The sequence below is a fragment of the Oryzias latipes genome, chromosome 7 (assembly GCF_002234675.1).
Source record: "Oryzias latipes chromosome 7, ASM223467v1".
Taxonomy (NCBI): Eukaryota; Metazoa; Chordata; class Actinopteri; order Beloniformes; family Adrianichthyidae; genus Oryzias; species Oryzias latipes.
The window spans coordinates 1,827,057-1,849,957 of NC_019865.2; the positions used below are offsets into that span (position 1 = coordinate 1,827,057).

The 22,901-nt window shown below is 41.3% G+C and overlaps 1 protein-coding gene across 1 annotated transcript in view; it reads right to left on the reverse strand.

Moving 5' to 3' along the window:
• Positions 1-265: 265 nt before the first annotated feature.
• vstm2l (V-set and transmembrane domain containing 2 like) overlaps positions 266-22,901 on the reverse strand; it is a 44,633-nt gene continuing 21,997 nt past the window's right edge. The window contains exons 2-4 of the mRNA XM_004070260.4: positions 6,605-6,774; positions 6,359-6,403; positions 266-2,272 (exon numbers count right to left, since the gene is read on the reverse strand). Coding sequence (XP_004070308.1) covers positions 1,820-2,272; positions 6,359-6,403; positions 6,605-6,774 — 668 coding nt within the window. The 3' untranslated portion in view covers positions 266-1,819. The remainder of the gene's footprint in view (positions 2,273-6,358; positions 6,404-6,604; positions 6,775-22,901) is intronic.

The following is a 22,901-nucleotide window of genomic DNA, read 5'->3' on the forward strand; positions in this document are numbered from 1 at the left end:
AGCAGGGCTGGCTTAATGCTAGCCAGCGCTGCGACGCAGCTCTTTATCTCATCCTGTGCTGTTGCTATTCATCCTGCTGCCAGAGCCGACAAAAGCGCCATTAGTCATCGGCGGCGGCGGGAGGGGGGGAGGCCGTGGCAGCAACCATTACACACAGTCAACCGCTTTACATTGTTTGTCCTTAATGCACACAGACAGGGCTGCAGGGCCGCTGCAGAGGAATCAACCTTTTCTGATGAGGGAGGAGAAAATTACCCAGCATCCATTTGGGTTTCGTATATAATTTATTTAGTTTTATACATTTATCTCGTTGAAGGCATATACACTTTAGTGTGAGACCAAACATTCTTGAAGAAATGTACACCTTTCCATCTTTTCTTCCATCTCTTCCTCTCAAAACATCAAATCAAAGCAACTTGGTGGAAAAAAAGGAAAGAAATACCACAGAGAACGAAATCCAACCTCCCAGAACACGAACGGGAGAACCGTGGTTCCTCTGGTTCCTGCTTGGACGTCCCAAACCGAAGGATGAGGCGACAGTTTGCACAAACAGCATTCATCTCTAACCTCTCCATGTGCTTTTTTAAGTTTGTTTTCACGTATAATATCTTTAAAATGTCTCTTTTCGTCCTGGTGACTTTTACAGAAGAGGCTGCGGAACAAGCAGAGGATGCTGAAGAATTAGGAAAATGCAAAAGTACAATGGCCTCTCCGAACGTCTCCAGTCACACACGCGTGTGCTGGCTGGGATGGCGTGTTGTCAGAAGGTGGTTTCCATGTAGAAATACTAAGATACATCAGAGGGAAAAGTCCCTCACTGAGCAGCTATGGAGTGCATTCATCTGTCTGTACAGCACTTGTGGAAAGCAATAGAGCAAAAGAAAACTGCTTTCACCCCCCCCCCCCCCCCCCCCCAAAAAAAAAGAACTGGAGAGGTGACAAACATGTCTGTTAATCTGCTGAAAAAGTTTTAAGAAAATGACATTAACATGCACTAACATATTTTATACAGTCCTACTTACAGAGTGAGTTACAGATATTTGAGGCTTTTGAAGGACTTGATTGGACCGTTTGAACAGGAGGGCATCTCCGGGATTTTGTTTTTTGCAGCAGAATCAAATTTAGTTTAGTTTCAGAACCTGTGAGGCCAACAAAGAAGCCAAAAGCTGAAGCAGGAGGTGGCGAGGAGGACACGCGAACACAGAATGCAGCCTGTGGCGTGTTTGGTTTGGCATTGGAAGCAAAGAGCGGCTCTGTCCTTAATGAGCGCTGCTGCGTTGGGACCTTGATGAATTCCTGCTGAAACAAAGCATCTTTTTTTTTTCCTTTGAGAGCCAAAGCAGGGAAGAACCGACCGCAGTTTAGACGTTTGCAGCTTTTGCACTGAATCTGTTTCTGAGGGATCTGACGACCAGGTTTTCGGGGCAGGAAGTAGGCAGTTTCAGTCAGAGTGTGAGTATCAAACAGTGTAAGGCAGTGGAGGAGGTATGAGCGTGGATGCATTTACAGTATCAGGAGTGGAGCAGAGCACGGGTTTTACAGCAGGACCAAAGGTTTTATTGAATATTTGGAGTCTGCTGAAGCTGCAGACCCACCCACGGGCTGCACCGCCCCCCTTCCCTTTAGTGGTGGGCCTGGCTTTACAGGCAGTGAGCAGGTCCGGTCAGACCTGTGCACAGCAAGAAAAGCCACGTCGGCCGCCCCACCCCCACCCCCCAGTCCTGCACCCTGATGGAGTCGTCCTGGTCATCTGAATGGATAGCTGGATTTATCTGCTGTTCTGGAGTCATGCGTGCCGTCAAACATCCCCGTCACTCGTTTACAGGGTGCAGCTCGGCTCGTTGGTGCAGTCATTGTGGCTGTGGTTACTGTCCACCTCCCTCTTCCTCAGCTCTCTGCTCGCCTTGTGCTGCAGCTGGCTGCCGCCGCCGCCGTGATTGTGATTGTGGTGGCTGGAAGACGGGGGCCGCTTGTCGTGCTCCTGGTGGCGCCCGCGGCCCTGGTGATGGCTGTGTTCTTTGGTGCCGCCCTGCGCCTCTCTGTCCAGGACTCCCACCGCTCTCTTGGTGTCGTCCACAGCCTCGAAGTTGTTGTGGTTGTCCACGACGTCCCCGTCCGACACCACCTGCAGGTACGCTCGGGCGCGGTGGTGGCGCGCGCCTGCGTCGTCACTGAAGTCGATGACGCGGCACTCGTAGGTGCCCTCGTCAGACGGCTTGACTCTGGAGAGGCGGAGTTTATGAGAGATGTTGCTTCCCACAACCTTCACAACCTGGCAGAGATAAAAGGAAAAAAGGAAAGGATGAGACTGTAGAAGGGATCTGAAGCGGTTCAGCTGCTCTTTCACATTCATCAACTTTTGATTTGGGCTTGTCCTGTTCCACCATGTCAAAGTGAACATCACCTGAATGTGAAGAAAATTCTTCATTTTTTAAAAAAAGCATCTTTTTAAAATATAAAAAGTTTTGTCTTCAAGTAAAAAACATTTTCTAAAGTCAGAGATTAAGATTCCAGAGGTTCTCTTTGGGACCGGGATGGATCAGGAATGAATCCATCAGAGGATCAGATCATGGTAGATGTTCTGGAGATCTATGCAGAAAAGCAGATAAAGATGGTTTCAGAGGAGGAACAGTGATGCTGAGGTTGGAGCTACAGGAAAGAGGTCAAGGCCTTGTGTTATCTTAGATGACCCCCCCTTCCATTGACGTGTTCTCCCTACCATGACAAAGGTGGATAAAGGTGGAAAGATTTCATGTAATCCATGGACACCAGTGAAGATCACAAATCATTGAAGAAAAAAGGTTCAGAGCTCTGTCTAGTGGGTCTAGATGACCCTACTCCCAATGTTAAAGTGCCTAGGATAGCACAAGGGCTTCTCAAATGAGGAACTTTTGAATGGCAATCAAAGCGATTCAGCATTTTGGAAGCAGTAACCAAAGCTACTTGACCCAATTCTGTGTGTCAGATGTCTGAAATGAAGCATCACACATAAAAAAATCATCACAAAGTTTTATGAAACATCAAAATGCGTATGTGACTGAAATCCTTCCATCATGAGGAGTCACCCAACAGGGAATAAGTACCACTGCGTTTGTCGCCAGCAGATGTTTCAAAAGCATCTACATGTTCTGTGCTGCTGAGTGTTTCTGCGTTTCGTCGGCATTTGTAAGGATTTGTTTCCTTTTCCTTAGACTGACTGAATGTGATCTCTTCTCCATTATATAGCAGCAGCTCATAATGATTTTACAGCTGCAGAGCCTGCAGTGTTGGCTCCGCCCACGCAAACACACACACGCAAACACACACTCTGTCTTGAAAGCGCGGCGCAAGCTTTCATGATGGAGAATGAGTCTGTTGAGAGGAGGGGGTGAAAAGGCTTTTGTTTTTGGATTCCTCTACTCAAACTTTTCCCATGCTATTTTTATTTACTAAATTTAAATAATGTAATTGAAATTCTGCAGACACTGAAGGCGTTAGCACAGAACAGAACAAGCATGAGCGCATATTCTGGGCTTTATGTGGTGAACCTAAAGCAAAGAAAAGTCTGAGTTTCTATTTTTAATGTAAATTTAAATTCAATTTGATAATAAATAGAAGTAAAGCTAAAAGTAAGTGAATTAAAAAGATCATTTTTTATTTGCTTCATGTGGTTTTATCATTTTTATCAAGTTATTCCATGTTTCTGAGCTCCCATGATGTCGCAGCTCAGAGGTGGAGGTGCATTCGGATCACATGACCCCAAGTAAACATGTGACGCCGTCAGAGCGGTTGGAACATGTTTAGGTAATAATTACAAAATGGCTTTGTGGAGGTGAGTGACTGGTGTTCCGTAAAGAAAACAACAAACTTTATCATAGTCCTTATGATAAAGTTTGTTGTTGTTTGTTGGGTCGCATCAAAGCAATCGTCTTTTTTTTTTCTGGCCTAATAATTTAGAATAAAATAGAATCCAACTTTATTGTCTTTGCTCACGCCCCACAGTACACAGCAAAAAAATGGAATACTTTAAAGGCCTGTACACACACCGGGACGAATATTTGCCAGCCGGAATGGCGCTGACTGATGTGCCAGATGGCGCTTAATGTAAAAGAGAAATACTCCTGTACACAGGGTGGCGCTGCACTACTTTACGATTCTTAAAGTCGCTTTTCACTCAGAAGAAGAGAGCAAGTATTTACGCGCTTGTCAGAATCAAACAAAACAAACATGAATATTTCCAGCACCAGTAGCTCTAGCTCCAGTTCCAGCGATGAAGAAATTATTGTTCTGTTGATGATGAAAGACGCCGGAAAAGACGCCGATTTTGGGTACATCCCATAGTTACGAGAAGAGAAGCACATGGAGAGTTTTATCGACTGGTACAAGACCATAAAATGTATCCTGAACGTTTTCTGGGATATTTTAGAATGTCGTCAGTGAGTGCATCTTCTTTGTCTTATTTCTTTGCGGCAGTGTAGACGCTACTTGGCGTATATTTTCTTTGCCGTGACGTATGTGTGCTCAGCAGGACAGTTTTGTGTTTGAGCGCCCCCAAGTTGTTTTTAACTGTAACTTCAGAACTTCAGACACGTGTGCAAAAGCGCCATTCTCATTGGTCATGTAAACGAACCCGAGGCGTTTTTTAAAAAGTGACGCTTTTACTCGTGGTTTTTTTCGCGTCGGTGTGCACACTCACATTGGTGCCCTTTGTTTAGTCGCGAGGCGTTAAACGTCGGCGAATATCGCGTGCGAAATTCGTCCCGGTGTGTACGGACCTTAAGGTTGAAATCAAGAAAAAGACCACGAAACTGATACCAAAAAGAGGGGTGGAAAAATTGATAGATTTTCCAAAAAAATACCAACTTGAATTGGAACGTTGGAGGAATTTTAGACCCCAGTTACATCTACCAGCACGGGGGTTGACCCGTGTGGAGGGTTAACCCGTACGGGTGCGACGGGGGTTAGGTTTTCTGGGCCTGTGGAGGGTCATAAAGAGGACTGGCTGCATCTTATCTTATGCTACGTTCACACCAGGCATGTGAACATGCTTTAAGCCTATGCTGTTCACATTGGACAAGCAGGGAGGGGCTTCTTCTTCTTCTACGGTTTACTAGCACATGTCTGCCAACTTTTAAGCTGTTGGCACTTTAGTGAATTAAAGGGGATATCATTCATACATCACTACCAAATCAGGGTCCCCGATGTAACTGTCAACGCGCGTTTAGTGGACACACGTTCTGTACATGGAGCCTGAAACCAGCGTAGAAGCTCGAAACGCACATTTACACGCCGTTACCTACACTCTTCATTGAAAGTGGTTGCTTAAATGTGCGCTGATAAAGGTGGTATGAATGTAGCATTACAAAGAGGAGCTAACAAATATGAAGAACTTTCCATCAACTCCTCTGACCAATAACCTGCTTCTTCACCCCTCTAGGCATTCTGGGTGGTGTTGTCGTATCACAAGTTCCACCAATTAAACTGTTCCACTGGTCTAATGGTTGGCACTTCTGTGAATTACAAAGGACACCCCCCATACGTCAATACCAATTCTAAGTACCTGATTGGTCAAAGTATAACCTGGTTTAACTAGCAATGCACCTTCAATGGCTGAGTGTTTTGTATTTAGAGTCCGGCAATGGACTTAAAAACTTGCATAGTGAGATGTGAATTCTTGACCTCAATAACACCTACATAGAAGTGGCCGCTCGAGGGGGCGGTGAACATAGCTACACAATTCCCTTGAGGCCGTGGGGTCACCTCATGAAAATGGAAGGTACCATTGTCGTACATGCGTGAAGTGTATTGTAAAGTATATGTGTGGATAATGGAAGTTGCACGCACTTTTGATGTACGTGTGATCTGTATGGCATGCCTACTTTCCGCTTACGGGTTGTAGAAGTGTTCACAACGACCTGTCACCTGCAGCATGATCGTACAAAAACGTACATGAACATTTTTTTCTCTACGGGTTCACTGAGCGGTCTACAACCTTGATATTTTCTCTGGGTCACCTGTGCGCCTCGTACAGGTTTGACCATTTTTCACCTGCAGACCAGATGGGACTAAGGCATAAAATTGTAGAAACCGGTTTTGCTTTGACCCATCAGTGCCGGTTGCTCCCCCCAGAGGTTGATGCTTAACCCCCCACAAGCAGCAGCTGTGCCGGCTCGGAGGCTGATGCTGTGATTCGATGCATCCATCAAGGATGAAGTGAGCGTGTTAATGTGTCTGAAGCGTTCAGTTCACTGAGAGCTACATCAAACTCAGCACCCACGGGTCATCCAAAGCCAGTACTGTAATCAGAAGTGTTCTCATTATTTCAAACTAAAACACACATCAGGACGTTCCAGGGGACATGAAGGCAGCGCTGACTCACACTTATTTTTGTGGCATCCTTTGGCATCTCCTCCTTAGGGGCCACCTGAGAGTAAAACGAGCAAAGATACAAGTTAGAGTTTATAAATCTAAATACATATCAAGATGATCACAGGTGTTCTGCATCATGTTTCTGCTTTCTTTATCTCTTCTTTTTCCCATTTAAAGAAAGAAAATCGTATTTTTACGGATAAAGCAGCTAAAGCCCCCCCAGCTTAACAAAAAACAGAACAGAAGATCATTTTACCTCATTGGTTATCCAAGGTTGTCGGTCTGTCCAGTCCAGATGATTCCTAATATACCACCACTGGATCTCCAGAGAGTAGGACGGCGTTCCTGCGCCTCTGAAGGAGCACGCCATCTCCACGTCCTGCCCTCTGTGGGCGCTCACGTCATGAGGCACCTCTGTGAAGACGGCTGGTGACACACAGAGCAGACGATTGATTCAATATTTGGTTCAGTTCCAGCACAAAACAACCGTTTTTTTTTCAGAGTTTTGGCCCAAAGAACCTTCCACTAGAGGCAATGTGGGGTTCAGTGTCTTGCCCAAGGACACTTTGACACATGGCGTGGAATTGAACCTGCAATATTCCGATCAGAGGTCGACCACTGCACCACTGCCGTAATGTTGTGCTAAACTGACAGATAAATGAAGGTTTTGCTATCAGTTTTGCTTCTTTGTGAAATGTTTGTGCTGTTTTAGTTTGATGAGATATTCAATTAAATTCAATTTTATTTCTAGAGCCCAAATTCACAACAGCAGTCGTCTCAATGGGCTTCGTAGCGGTAATTGATACAAACCCTCCTGCAGAGGAAACTTTGCCAAAACTTCAGACTCATCTTTTAAATCCTTTAGATGCATAAATTCTCAGTTTTCTTTCTAAAAAAACAGTTTTGACTAAATATTGGCAGAGCTCTAACGAAATAGACTGATTATAATCTAGAATGACAAACTGTCATCGGATGTGTAGGAATGAGTGAAAAAAGATTCAAAAGAAAGGATGGAAACACGCAGGCTTGAAAAAAATAAAATATCCTCAAATAATCCCACTTAGTTTACTTCCTTTGGTTATAAACACAACCTGATGTTACTGCAGGTTTTGACTTGTATAGAAAATATTAAATTCTTTTTTTTTTAATACTCCTTGTCTTTTCTTTCTCTTTCGGCTTTTCCCATCAGGGGTCGCCACAGCGAATCATCCTTTTCCACCTCACTCTATCATGAACATCTTCTACCCTAACATCAGCCAACTTCATGTCCTCTGTTAAGACATCCATGTATCTCCTCTTTGGCCGTCCTCTTGCCCTCCTGCCAGGCAGCTCCATCTCCAACATCCTTCTACCAATATATCCACTATCCCTCCTCTGAACATGTCCAAACCATCTCAGTCTGGCTTCTCTGACTTTGTCGCTAACACAGGCAACGTGAGCCGTCCCTCTGATGTACTCGTTCCTTATCCTGTCTAACCTGGTCACTCCTAAGGAGAACCTCAACATCTTCATCTCTGCTACCTCCATCTCAGCCTCTTGTCTCTGTCTCACTGCTACCGTCTCTAACCCATAGAGCAGAGCTGGTCTCACCACTGTCTTGTACACCTTTCCTTTGAGTCTTGCTGGCACTCTTCTGTCACACAACACTCCTGACACTTTCCTCCAACCGCTCCAACCTGCCTGCACTCGCCTCTTCACCTCTTTTCCACAATCCCCATCACACTGAACTGTTGACCCCAAGTACTTAAACTCCTGCACCTTCTTCACCTCAGCCCCCTGTAACCTAACGCTTCTACCTTGATCCCTCTCGTTCAGACACATGTATTCTGTCTTACTACGACTGACCTTCATACCTCTTCTTTCCAGAGCAAACCTCCACCTCTCTAGCTGTTCCTCCACCTGCTCTCTACTCTCACTGCAAATTACAATGTCATCCGCAAACATCATTGTCCAGGGAGATTCCTGTCTTACCTCGTCTGTCAGCCTGTCCATCAGCATAGCAAACAAAAAAGGACTCAAAGCTGATCCTTGGTGTAGTCCCACCTCCACCTTGAACTCCTCTGTCTGACCTACAGCACATCTCACCACCGTCATACTTCTCTCATACATGTCCTGAACTACTCTGACATACTTCTCTGCCACTCCAGACGACCTCATACAGTACCACAGCTCCTCCCTCGGCACCCTGTCATACGCCTTCTCTAAATCTACAAACACACAATGCAGCTCCTTCTGACCTTCTCTGTACTTTTCCATCAACATTCTCAAAGCAAAAATGGCATCAGTGGTGCTCTTACGGGGCATGAAACCATACTGCTGCTCACAGATCTCCACCTTCTTCCTAAGCCTGGCTTCCACTACTCTTTCCCACAGCTTCATTGTGTGGCTCATCAACTTTATTCCTCTATAGTTGCTGCAGTTCTGCGTGTCACCCTTGTTCTTAAAGATCGGGACCAGAACGCTTCTCCTCCATTCCTCAGGCATCTTCTCACTCTCTAAAATCCTATTGACAACCTTGTTAGAAATTCCACTGCTGTCTCTCCTAGGCACTTCCATACCTCCACAGGTACGTCATCAGGACCAACGGCCTTTCCGCTCTTCATCCTTTTCAGAGCCTTCCTAACCTCATCCTTTCCAATCTCTGCTACTTCCTGCTCCACAACAACCACATCTTCCTCCCTTCTTTCCCTGTCATTTTCCTCGTTCATCAGCTCCTCAAAATACTCCTTCCATCTTTTCTGTACACTCTCTTGGGTTGTTAGCACCTTTCCATCTCTGTCCTTAATCACCCTTATCTGTTGCACGTCCTTCCCATCTCTGTCTCTCTGTCTGGCTAGCCTGTACAAGTCCTTCTCTCCTTCCTTTGTGTCTAACCTGTCATAAAGCTCATCGTAAGCTTTAAATATTTTTTAATACTCCTTGTATAGTCGGTAAAGTGTATAATATGTAAATTAACAAAAAGAGGATAACTTGATGTGGAAACAGGAAGTATTCTTGGAGGTTTAATTTTTGTCAAAAATTAATAAAATGCCAAAAAACTTGCTTCCCTCTGATCAGCCTTAACCTGAAAGGTTATGTATTAGAAAACACTTTTGTTTCCAACCAAAAATCGAATCGTGTTTTTTCTTAAGTGTACTTTTTGTTTGGTTTACAACCTGTTGTTTTTTACTTTCCTTCATCAAGGATAAGGAAGTGACCTTAAAAGTTCTCATCAGGTGGTCATCAGGTGAGAACTGTGAGATCCAATCATGTGAGAGCCTCCTTATAGTTATGGTGCACAGGGTTATATGTTAATCATTTTTATCGATTATACTGTCTGGCCTGAGTCTAATTAGCTTCAAATCAAAAGGTAAAGGTCTGTTATAACTGTGGGGGTCGAGTCGAATAATACTAATGTGTGTAGTTTCTTCATTGGAGATCATGTGAGCAGCACAGAGGTGATTGCTGCTTTCCCAGACGACAGTCACCTGTGGAGCAGAGCTATAGATCATCTGCTTTTGTGTGAGCCTGCAGTCATATGTTTCATCTTGTACATTGATCAAATCTGCTTGTATTTTCGTTCTGTGAAACCCAAACCTCAGTATGTATTGATTAGTCTATACACAGCCAGTAACAATCCCCAAAGCTCCTCCCTGTAGATGTTATTCAGAGCAGAGACATGAAGACGGCAGCGCAAGAGCAGAAGCTTCTGGAAATCCAGAAACAATCATGATCTGCTTTAGAGCTGCAAGTGAGAAGTCCTACATTTACAGAGCTAAAGAGATCCGTCAACAGTCTACCAGAAAACAATCTCATTCAAGAAAATGTTTCTTAGGAATGGCTTCAAATTAAAAGAAATCCTAACATATAAATGTCTTAAATCATTTATTTAATACTACTCTGCTAATTTATTTGATTAAAAAAAACTACGTACACTTATTATTAGTCATATAATGACTAATCGGTTGTCCGGTGCATTGACGGAAAAGAGATTATGGGCTAAAAGTAGCTTTTTAGGAGGAAAAAGAAGTACTTTAGGTATTTTTGAAAGTACTTGTATATTTAAGTGTTCGTACTTGTGTCAAAGACAGCAGTGGGAGAAAATAACAGCAGAAGCACTGCTGTTATTTTGTTCCTTTACAAACTAAATCTGTAGTTATTACAGTTATGGTATAAGGAGAGCAGAAGATGATTGTTTTATTTACTTATTTAGTTTAATTTCCATAAAACAATTAAAAACACATACTGTATATAATAATCTATATAAATGTAGGCACCTGCAAACTTTGGTACCATGCAAGTGTAAACCTGAAAAGGCTTTCAGGTTTACACTTGCAGCACAGCACGCCGCTGCAGAAATCCGTGTTTATAATCTGCAGGAGCTGTGGCGACACTGAGCCTCTCTGTGCCATTACTGCTCTCAATCTATATCCATCAGGTTGGGGGGCATCCCGGGGCATCCTGGGGCATCCCGGGGCAGCGGCTCCTGCATTTAAAGGCTGCTCAGAGTGTTACACGGCTCGCGTTCTGTGCTGGTCTCTCAAGTGCTTTTCAGGTTCTAGATAAGCCCCCCCACAGCTTAGTCACTGCATATGCTGCTAATGCTAATGATGTATGTTCATCTCCTGCAACACTTTGATAAGGGGGGGTATTGCTCAGTAGAACCTCAGCTAAACAGAATTACACTTTCATTACTACACTAATTTAATTAACACATACTAATGAAAATCAATTATAAACCAATGTTCCTCAACTTCCTCTGCTTGGCCCGTCTTGTTCTTTTCAGCTTCTGTCATCCTGTAAATGCATTTTGGCCTGATCAGGTCCTTTCCTGCAGGTTTCTGCGTGAAGGGGACAGAAATGTCAGAAACATACATGTGTCACTCTCCATGAGTCAGCTGGTGCTCATCTTTACGTCTGACAAAGGAATCACTTTGGAAAAGTTTTTCAAAGAAAAAGGTTTGACATCATCTAGTTTTCTACAACCCAAGCTAATCATCTTAACAGCTTTCAGGTGACGATGCTTTTAATGTGAAAATCTTTGGGCCTAAACTCAGAAAGAAAAGTTGTTTTGTGCTGAAAATAAATCAAACAGTGAATCATATGCAGTTTCTGTTCATTTGTCCCAACTCTAAACAAACTCAGTACAGATTTATTAACCCTCCACGTTTTATTTTACACTTGAAATAATAACAAAAAAAATGTTGAAATTTGGGAAGAAATGAAATTAAATTGATGCAACAATTTGCAGGTTTTGATTTTCTGTGTTTAGAAAAAAATCATTTTTTTAAAGTGAAACAGCAACGTTTTTTTTTAAAGAAAATCCTTAAAAAGGTTTATTTAATTCTAGAAATCTTAAATCTTAGAACAATAAGTCAAAACCTGTTTAAATTGCAATAACTTTTTAAAACAAACTGTTTAGAATGTGCTTGTAAAAACATTAGAGCCTAAAACCTTTTTTTTTATTTTACTTTGGTTACTCCTCACAATTTTGGGCTGTAATAAATTATAAAAGGCAAACAAATTTGAGGACACACCCACATATACATGTATATATATATAGTATATCAGTACAAGAGAGGATGTCAGAATGAGACGGAGGAATGGATGAACCCTGACTTTAAAAAGTGGATCTATTTAATACATTTTATCCTTTTTATTTCTGTATTTTTCAGAGTATAAGTCGCGTGTTTTTTCATAGATTGACCTGGGGTGCGACATATACACAGAACTAATTTGTGATTTTTAAAAACACAAATAGGCTCATATAGTCGTTGTTTTCCCCCCGAACAACCTATAGAGGGCGCTGTAGGTGCATGTATCAGTAATTGCTGCTGACAGTAACGCAGAAGAAGAAGCGCCGTCTAAAATAAACATGGAGGAGAATCTTATCATTCTCCTCCAGGGGCCTGTTTCAGAAAGGAGGTTAAGTGTAAACTCTGAGTGCATTAACCCTGAAATCAGGGAAACCCTGGGTTTTCCGTTTCAGAATGGGAGGTTTGTTAAACCAGAGAAAGCAGAGTAAGTCAAACCCGTTTCTGAAAGAGAGGTAACTTATACTCGGAGTCAGTATCCATGGTTACTTATGCTGTGAACCTAACCTGGTCGGGAGCAGGTTTTATTCTCCAAACTCGAAGTTTCTGCTGGTCCCCTCCCCTTTTTAAAGACGAACGACGTATTTTTCGCTTTAACCTTCATTGCCCACATTTCCGTCACACAGAGACGGTCTAAGTGACAAGAATGGCTTGTCCTTTTTTGGAGGACCCATTAGACGAGGAGGCTGCATTAATTCATAGAGAATTACATTTACGTCGTACGAGGATTTTGAGACCTAGACTCGATTTTTTGTCATTTCCACATACGTTTTTGTTTGAGCGTTACCGTTTTTCGTTGCAGTCAATTACATATACAAAATGAAAACAACATTAGGTATGTATTGCTATGTAGATGTTTCATATGTCAAATATTGTCAACAAAGCCTACATCCATGACATGCTCACATTTGACCTGATTGAATTATGTTTTTATACTTCATTTTTAGCTGCTGCCATGTTCTTTTAATTCCTGCAGGATTGCATCTACATGAAAATGAAATCAGGGACATTGAATTAGATTAATGTAACAATTACTTTTTGGAAACACAATTTGCTAGCACTGCTTACTTTCTTAATCACATATAAACCTATACCACTTGATCAATACAAGGGTAGACAAAAGTTCACTTTTAAAAACACAATTGAATGTATTAATATTAAACTGACCAACGTTTGCAAGAGGGGAAGGTTAATAAAAAAAGTCCTCTAAACATTACCGACGTTAAATGCATTTTCCCCCAGATTGGTTCTGTACACTGTGCAGCATTTCATGCAATTACACCAGGAATGACACTTCAAAAGAACACCTAAGTATCGCCATTTGTATTTCACACCTTACGCTATTTAAAAAGTTATTACAGCCAATATTTTATAACAAAGATTTAAATGCAAACTTGCGCATTAACTTGAGCAGCTATGTTTTCCACGCTAACTGTCTCTGTTTTGCAGATGCAGCGGTGTTGTTTTTCTTCTTGAATATCTGCTCATATTCACTGTAACTCTGCAGCAGCACGTCAAGTTCAGCTGGAGAAAAATATGCAGACCTCTTTTTTTCCACGGTTGCCATGGTGACTCGTGATATCTGCGCTCCATTGATAATGGCTTCTTATAGTCGCGGTGCGCACGCTCACCTCCGAATCAGTCCACTCAGAGTTGATTGACCTAACTCCGATCAGCTTCTCTGAAACAGAAAACTCAGAGTTGTTAATCTCCCGACTGACCAACTCAGAGTTCAAGTTTAACCTCAGAGTTGGTTGAACCTCCTTTCTGAAACAGGCCCCAGAAGGTTATGATGTTGTTCTTATTTGGATTGAGACATTATTATTGTTTTTATTTTTCCTGTCCTTGGACTAATGTGACCCAGTTTCAAGACTAAAAGTTTTGAAACCGGTTCACAGAGAGACTAAATACATCGTCATTCAGATGCAGCTCCTGCAGTATAAACGGTGACGGTCGCGTATAAAAAAGACTGAAAGACCTCATGAACTCAGACGTGGAGACGTGATTATGGATGCTTTTGTAAAGCTGTTGAAAATAAAATAACATAACTTCTCAACAAAAACTTCAGACAGTAGCTTCTCCACACGCAATGGGAGCGTCTAGTTATGAACACATTTTTGGAAAAGCATTGAGCATTAATTTGGCCAAAAGAGGCAGCACATGTGAGTTTGATGCATGAATCGCGTTTGGTGTGAACACGTCGGGCTTGGTGTTAATGTTTATAAACGTTGGACTTAAACTCTTATACGCGACTTATACTCCGAAAAATACAGCACAACAATTTTTCATTTGTAATTCGTCTTCACTGGAGTTTGTCTGAAAGTAATTTGAAGAAAAAATATTTCACAAAGACTAAAAACCTCTCAGCTGGAGCGCATCAACGTGCCATATGCATAGATCTGCATACATGTAGGGGTCCATTTGTTCCCCCAGCATTGACAAAAAGTTCATACATGTGGTCTTCGGGTCTCTAACCGGGCTCAGTGTCCCGCGGTTTGGGTCCAAACTCCAGCTGTCGGCCTGTGCCCCCACAGCAGGTCAAACACAGCTTTTCTTTGTAACCACATGAAAAATAAAAGCGTAGCTTTGTGAACCAGAGGTCTGAGTCAAAGTAACAAGGAAAAGTCATTTCTTTTATTTATTCTCTTTAGCTTGATTGCCTTGGGAATAACAGGCTATTTTTACGCCTAAGATCTGCAGTATACCATCTAAAAAAATGCCATCACCCGCCTTCAAGCCTCAATATATCTTTTTTCTCATGAATACTAAAAATAATGCAGCTGCATGAATGTCTTCCAGCAGAGGCCTTTATGCTGCCCTGTGTAGAACCACAACACGTGCAGCTCACAGCCTCCAGTTAAAACAAAAAGAAATTCAGAAGCTTCTGCTGCTGCTGCTATTTCTGTCCTCTGTGCTATACATACAAATCTGCAAAGGCTCCTTTCTACAGAGGAAAGTGTTATTTTGAGATGACATTAAAAAAAAAAAGGCAAAAGTCTGCAGTTTGTTAGAAAAAAAAACCTTCCCGCCAAATATATCAATAAAAAAGAACAAATTATGTCAAGTGCTGTCTTTTTTTTTTAAAATGTTTTATTTTTTCTTAGAAAATAGTTCAATCACCGTCTGTCCAGCATTTTTTTTTTCAAAACGGTCCTCCTGTCCACAGTTTTCTCAATGGGATGTAAAAAACCTGCAAACATCTTCTACAAAGACGTCTTTGATAAATACTGATGTAATCATTAGTGGTTTCCTTCCTTTCTTCTAACTTCAGGTTTGGATTTCACGCCTGGTTCTTGATTTACAACAAAGTCCTTCAACAAACACGCCGCATAAGACCTATAAACCCATTACACATTAGTCACAAATTCTGACAACACGCTGGTTGTGTTGACCGGGTCCGAGGGGCAGGTGCATCTCAAGGGGAGCACAGGTGTGTCTCGCAGCTTCCTTTGAGACTCAAGGGACGTCATGAAAATGGAACGTACCATTGTCGTGTGTGAAATATTCATAAGACTGAGGAAGTGATACGTGCCTATGATGTCCAGGTGGTGCTGTTGGTTGTCACAAAGGTGCACAAGCTGGCTACTTACTCGAGAAGGCTGCACAAATGTGGTGTGCACGTGATACGTAAGGGCCCGTGGGACGCCCGTAGTACGTCCGCACAAACTACACTCTGATTGTCTCATTTCCTCATTTCTAACAGTCAGACTGCAGCAAGGAGCGCGCACGTATCACGTGAACAGCACTAACAGCCTGCAGGATTTGGGGGGGGTTGAAAAATGGAAAAATCTGTACGACACACCTGCACCTCACCTACTGCCCCCTGACGTGTTGTGTAAGTGTTTAGTACCTGTCGCCCGCAGCATGCCCGTAGAAAAAATGTGCATGAAGATTTTCTCTCCACTGGTGCAGAAAGGTCTGCGATCTTAATATTTCGTGCGGGTCACCTGTGTGTCCTGAACAGGTTTGACCACTTCCTGCAGACAGCCCATATCCACCTGTAAATTGGGATTAAGGCCTACATATACATGAACTTTTAGGCACATTACTTCATGTTCACTCTTTGTTAATTAATCCCATAATATTTCTGCTGATTTTAGTTTTTTTCCAGTGGTTCTGAAACAAAGGTACACAGAAGCTGCAGAGCACCGATGACTTCAAACTGGCCGAAGGTAGAGAGAAGTGCTTAGTTAGTAAATTAATGACAATTTGAATATTTAAAGAACCAATCAACTACTAGAATATGTGAGTAAACAAAGGGTTAAACCCCACCGAAAAGCTTCTAAGTTGTTCTCATCTTTCAGCATCTCCCGCAGGTTCACACTTTCAGAGCTTTGCTGTTCTTGCATTTGTCCCGTCGCCTCTACCTCTCTGTCTCTTTCTTATCCAATCTCTGCAGGACACAATTAGCTTCTCTCACGGCTTCAGAAAAGGCCTCATGATCGAAACATGAGCTTAGAAACAGCTGCCATCAGTTACACCCAGAACCTGCCGGAAGCATCAAACCCAAAGAAAACGGCAAAACAAAAAGCAGAACTCATGAGATTGTTTTGGCTCCGTGGAACATAAAATATATATTTATGTGTGTGTGTGGTGGTGGTGGGGGGGTGGGGGGTGTAAATGAGTTTATCTGAGAAAAGAACTTGAGGAGCCTTCCGCTTTTGTTTAAGACACCAAAACTCAGTAACTTTCCTTTTCATAAATAATAAAATGAAATGTTTTTTCATAACACATTGAATAAAAACTACTCTTGTGGGGATCATTCAGAGAGTTGTCTTTAAACTTTATGTTACACATCTTATTTGCGCTTCCCTTCGTATTTTTTATTTTGTAAAGAAAAAAAACAGAGACAAGAACAACAGGGGCAAGAAAAAAAGAGACAAACTAGAGAAATCAAGCGAACTGCTATAATCGTCAATCTTCAGCCAACACAAAAAATACAAAAAACGGTCACTCCTTAAAGTGGCTAACAACAGTCATTCAGCTCACAGTGTTTTCCAGCTGGAGGCAAAGATCAGGAGGTGATTGAAAAAGAGCTATCTTGGTGAGGTGAAGAATATTACAGGTGTGTAATGATCTTTACAAGCCTGAGTGAGAATGCCCTGCGGATGTGTGTGGTCAGAACAGCAGGAGCTTAGCTAACTAGCCATAAAACAGGGATAAATGATGAGAGGGTTTAAGCAGCCGAGTGCAAATGCCACAGTGTTTTTATGAGCCGGCCGGCTTTCCAGAGGGTTTGGAGATGGCGCACTGCCCTCATCCGACACCAAACACCGATTTCAGCTTCAGAAAAGCCACAATGACAAATCTACAGAGAATTTTTCTTTTTGTTTAAACATGAATAGTTACCAGGTGGGCTCCTGTTGAAGGAAATCTCAGTTGTGAGCTTTTCCTCTGAACATTTACCTGACAGATGCACAAAGGATTTACATTTACCCACCATAACAAATGTTGGTTGTCAGGAAAGAGCCATCTTGTTCAGGAATAAAGTATAAACAAATAAATCTCTGCGACTCTTTTCTCTCGTCTTACCTCCGCTGGCTTCACCCTCTCCCCCAATAGCGATATCAGTCATATTTGTTACATTGTTCTTAATTTATCTACGTCAAAACCTTCAGCCATACCTTCGGGTGTGCCCCAGGGCTCTGTAACGCAGCCTCTCTTCTTCCCCATATATTTCCTCCCACTTGGCAAGATTTTCTGTAAATTTCCGACATCAGTTTCACTGTTTTGCTGATGACACTCAACTCTATATTTCTCCCTACCATGACAAAGGTGGATAAAGGTGGAAAGATTTCATGTAATCCATGGACACCAGTGAAGATCACAAATCATTGAAGAAAAAAGGTTCAGAGCTCTGTCTAGTGGGTCTAGATGACCCAACTCCCAACGTTAAAGTGCCTAGGAAAGCACAAGGGTTGCAGAACTTTTTTTCCGTCAGTATTGACTTCTTCTCCGTTTCGCCATCTGCGAGTCTGGGTGTCCTCATTGACATCACTAAATCATTCCAACTCCTTGTCTATAATATCTCTCGGTCAGCATATTGTCAATCGAAAAGTGTTAACTATCTCACACCAGCTCTCACAACCCCATCCTGCTTCCAAATGATCACTTCCTGAGTCTCTCTTCTCAATGATTTTCCACACAAACTTCTTAAACTTAGTTGGACCAAAACTCTCACCCCATTCTGGTTTCCTGTTCATTTTAGAATTCAGTTCAAAATCCTTCTGAACACTGTCTAGTCCATTCACCACCTCTCCCCTCCACTTTTGTCTGATCTCCTCCCCCATCTCCACCCGCTCTCTCAGATCCTCCTCCTCCTCCTCGCTGCGCCTTCGGTCTGACTCAGCATCATGGAGAGCAAAGCTTTCTGTCGCTCTGGACCTCACTTCCATCAGAAACACTTCCTGCCTTTAAGTCAAATCTTAAAACTCATCTTTTGTTAAAACTATAATTCCTTTATTAACTTGTTTCTACGTCCCTTCAGTCGTTAAACTTCAATTATTTATTTTCAAACTCATTTTTATTTCTTGGGAACAGACTCCTTTGCTGTTGAAAGGCCCTTTTTACATGAAATGTCTTATAATTCATCCATCTTCTGTACCTGATTATTTCTCTGCAGGGTCACAGCCATGCTGGAGTCTATCCCAGCACCTGAAGACCGAGGGCGGGGTTCACCCCGGGCAGCTTGCCAGCCCATCAGAGCCACACAGAGACAATCACACACACTCACACCTGAGGGACAATTTAGAATCAACCTTCAAAGCATGTGTATGGAGCCAAGATTTAAGAACAACCCACCACGCAGCTATGTTTAATATAATTGAATGAACATTGTCTGCCCAATCATAGACGATTAGTTATTTGAAAAGTTTCAAAATGACAAGGAGCGGCGTTCTCTGCTTTGAGACGTTGAAGGTGAGACGATGAGTCTGATCATTTCAAGAACACCAGACTACAATAAATCAATTAATAAATATGACGTCTATTAATAAAATTTGAAAACACCAACAGTAAAACAAATGTTAGTGCATCAAACAATGAAATATTAAAACTTTAACTTCAATTGAATTGAATTTTCTTCATTTCAAACACAAATGAAAATAAACCTAAGAGTTTCAAATGGATAAAACAACACAGTGTGCTTGAAAAGGAGTGGGTTGTGGAGAGGTCTTGTATGATCCCACCTCTTTTTTTTACGACACCTGATGATGTGCATATTTCTATTAACAGTTTTTGTTTCCTTAAAACATTCAAATTACCCTCTGTATAGAAATATGCAGAAGTGGCCCTTTTGTATTTATTGATCAACTTAATCCCAGTCTTTCCCTCCAGACTCTAAAACCCAAATTTAATCATGAAAATGTTGGTTTTTGAGCTTTTTAAGTGTTTTATAATGTTCATTACACACTACAAACAAACCTAGAATGGTATTTTGATCCATTTCTGAGTATTCCTCTAAAAACCTGCACTATAAGCGCCATTCCCTTTTAAAAAAATGTTCTTTAGTGTTCCAAAGGGATTATTTTATATGTTTGGATATAGCTCACTCTGAAAGGCTTAAGAAAAGCATGTTATAGGTTCTTTAAGTAGCAGAAAGAAGTAATTTCAATGAATATTTCTCCCAGTTCAACTAAACAAGCTACTTTTTATCTTTTTTTAAACTGTCAGCCTGCGTCAAATATTCATTTGGTGGATACGGTTTCTTCATCTGCAACTTGAGTCACAAAAACATAGAAATCAGAGAAGACCATCCAACAAGACCATTTCAGCAGCTGACACGTTTCTAAACATAAATGATGATGCATGGTCAAACTCATGGTCAAACTCCCAGAATCTCATTTTTGATAAAAACATTTCATAATAATTTTAGTAATATTTTTAATTATTTAATATAAATGTCATATGTCAATGTGATGTCCTTTATTGATGTTATATTACACAGATTATTTCTGAATGTCGTGTTGCTGCCACAGATAAATGAAATGTCCCCATAGTGGGATTAATAAAGTCATCTATCTATCTATCTATCTATCTATCTATCTATCTATCTATCTATCTATCTATCTATCTATCTATCTATCTATCTATCTATCTATCTATCTATCTATCTATCTATCTATCTATCTATCTATCTATCTATCTATCTATCTATCTATCTATCTATCTATCTATCTATCTATCTATCTATCTGAAGTAAGATAAACGCTTTTTGTTTTGCTATAAAGCGAGTGGAGAACCTGCCGTTTGGATCAACAGTCATGCGAATGTTTGTTAAAGATTCAGAGGATAGAGAAATTTCTCTGGAAGTTTCCTGAGTCATGAACAGAAAAGATGCACCTGAGTTTCTTCTGCTGCATGTAAGTTTTGTTCAGGAGGCATCAACATGTCAGAATATTCTGTCAACACATCCCACTCCAGCACGCCAGTGTCTTTTCTGGGAGGAGATCAGAATACTGACATGCTAACTGTCACGACTATCCTTTTTTACATTTTTTTTTAACCAAGCAAATCTCTAAACTCAGATTAGCATCGGATGGAAACCAGAGTTTTAAAAGTAGTGATGGATTTTACAGATTACGTTTAAGTCTTCTGCCAGAAACTTAGGTTGTTTTGAATCCACCGCAGCCCGGGTTCCTTATGGGGTTTGTGGGGGTGTACAGGGGTTACGTTATATTTCCTATGTTCTTTATATTATGCATTTAATGGATTTTATATACGAATGTGCATTGTATTGCAGAAATATGCTTGATTCCTGCATTCAGTAGTAGATAATGTGCCGAGGTCACCAGTAGGCCTGTTTTTGACTTTTGGTCTCCGTTTTCTTTCTGTACTGGAGTGTTTATGGAGCCACGACACCTGCAATGCAGACTAGACACAAACACACCATTCTAATGACATATTTTGGATGTTTTCATCTTCCCTTACTGAATGATAAAAAAGCCTTTTTGTCTTGAGGACAGAGAGAGCGGACAGCCACAGAGCGTAACAGGTCGTGATTCTCCACCTCTCCCCCATTTTACAAAAGGTTTTGAAAATTCATGCTGACTCTTGTGTGTCTCTTCGTTTCCCAAACTGCGCATTTCATTTTTGGACGTCCTTAACTATCCGAATCTGCGAAGGCCGGAAAAAGACTGCAACAGGTTCTACAAGGATCGGTTTCTTTCCTTATATCTGTTACCTTTAGGGTCAATTCTGAGAAAGCACGGCATTTCTTATGCGGATGACAGTCAGATTTATCTGATGTTAGAAAAGGAGGATGACTTCTCCATGAAGCAGCTCCTGTCATGTCTTCAGGACATTAAAGACTGGTTGGCCATAAGCTTTTTGAGCTTTAATGACAAGAAAACTGAAATTTTAGTTTTTGGACCGAATGATTTTAGTGGACCGTCCTCAGTTCATTTGGGTCCTTTTAATGTCTTTTTAAAAACAAGTGTTTCTAACTTGGGTTTTAGTCATTTAAAACTGGATCAGCAGATACGCTCAGTGGGGAAGTCAAACTTTTTACATATTTGCAAACTTGCAAAGGTAAAAACATTTTTACCAGCTGCACACTTTAACCCGGTACTCCATATATTCATAACGTCCCAGCTGGATTACTGTAATTCTCTTTATTTTGGACTATTTTAGTCTCTGTTAACGTGTTAAAAATGCAGCTTCTGGTTGGAGGACGTAAGAGAGACCACATCACGCCGATTTTAGCCTCCGCTGGCTGGCTGCCTGTGCATTTTAGGATTCAATTAAAGATTTGTTTTTAAATCTTTGCATGGTCTTGCCCCGCTGTACCTCTCTGAACTTCTCTCTCCTTACTCGCCGGCCCGGTGCCTCCAATCAGCTGCTTCTGGAGGTACAGAGGTCCAGACGGAAGCTCAGAGGGGACAGAACTTTTGCTGTCGCAACTCCAAAGCTTTGGAACACTTTGCTGCTAAGAGAAAAGCTCCATCACTGCCTATTTCTAAAAACCGTTTAAAAACTATTTTTAAGCTCTGGTTTTTAATCCATCATGAGACTCCTGTTATTGAAGTGTTATTGTGCTGTTATTATTGTTTTTATCTCCTTATATTTAATCTTGTGTTTTAACCGGTTTTAGTGTTTGTTTTCCTTTTATTTCCTGTGTCAACAGCTGATAAGTAAAGTTGAGTTGAGTTGAATTAAACAAAAATGACTAACTCTGTAGAACCCCAGAAAACAAATTTCTTCTGGCATTTTAAAGTTGATTTGACAGTTTTTCTTAGTTTTTTTTGGGTAGCAGCAATTAACGGTGCTCCAAATATTAACATAAATCAGAAAAAATATTAGTAAAATTGAAAAATGTGAAATAAAACCAACAAATTTGAGCCCATGGGTTCTCCAGAGTTAAAAGAACAAACATAAAATGGGAATTCTGAAAAATTACCACAGAGGGAGGCAGAATAGGAGTTAAAAATGTTTATATTTAGAAAATAATTATTCTTGTTTTAATCAAATGTATTCAGCACAGAAGTCATGATGTGTTTATTAACAAGTCTCTTTCTCATAATACAACTCATCATTTTAATCTGATTCTTGACAAATAGCCTCATAATGGTGAAAATTACCAATCTTTATCTGGATTCATTTAAATAAAAATCCATGTTGCATGTAGTATGGAAATGGCAACATCGAGATAGTTTAGTCTATTTTTCCTCACATTAAATCTTAAACATGTTCATCAAATGTACAAAAAACAAACAATCTCTCAAGAAGCAATCAAGAATGTGTGCAGCTCCGGAGACAGAGGATCCATAAAGCCTCCAAGGTGAATCTACAGCAGCTTCCTTTACAGAAACTGCTGTGCATGCCATAGAAACAACAAGACAACAGAATCGTTTCCATCTCAATATGCTCATTTACCACAGCAGGGCTGCAGACAAAAGAAACTCAGAGGGAAGTTGAAATAAAATGAAAGGATCCGGCCTGCAGGAATCACCACAGAGGACATCTTTCTTTGCCTCTTTAAGA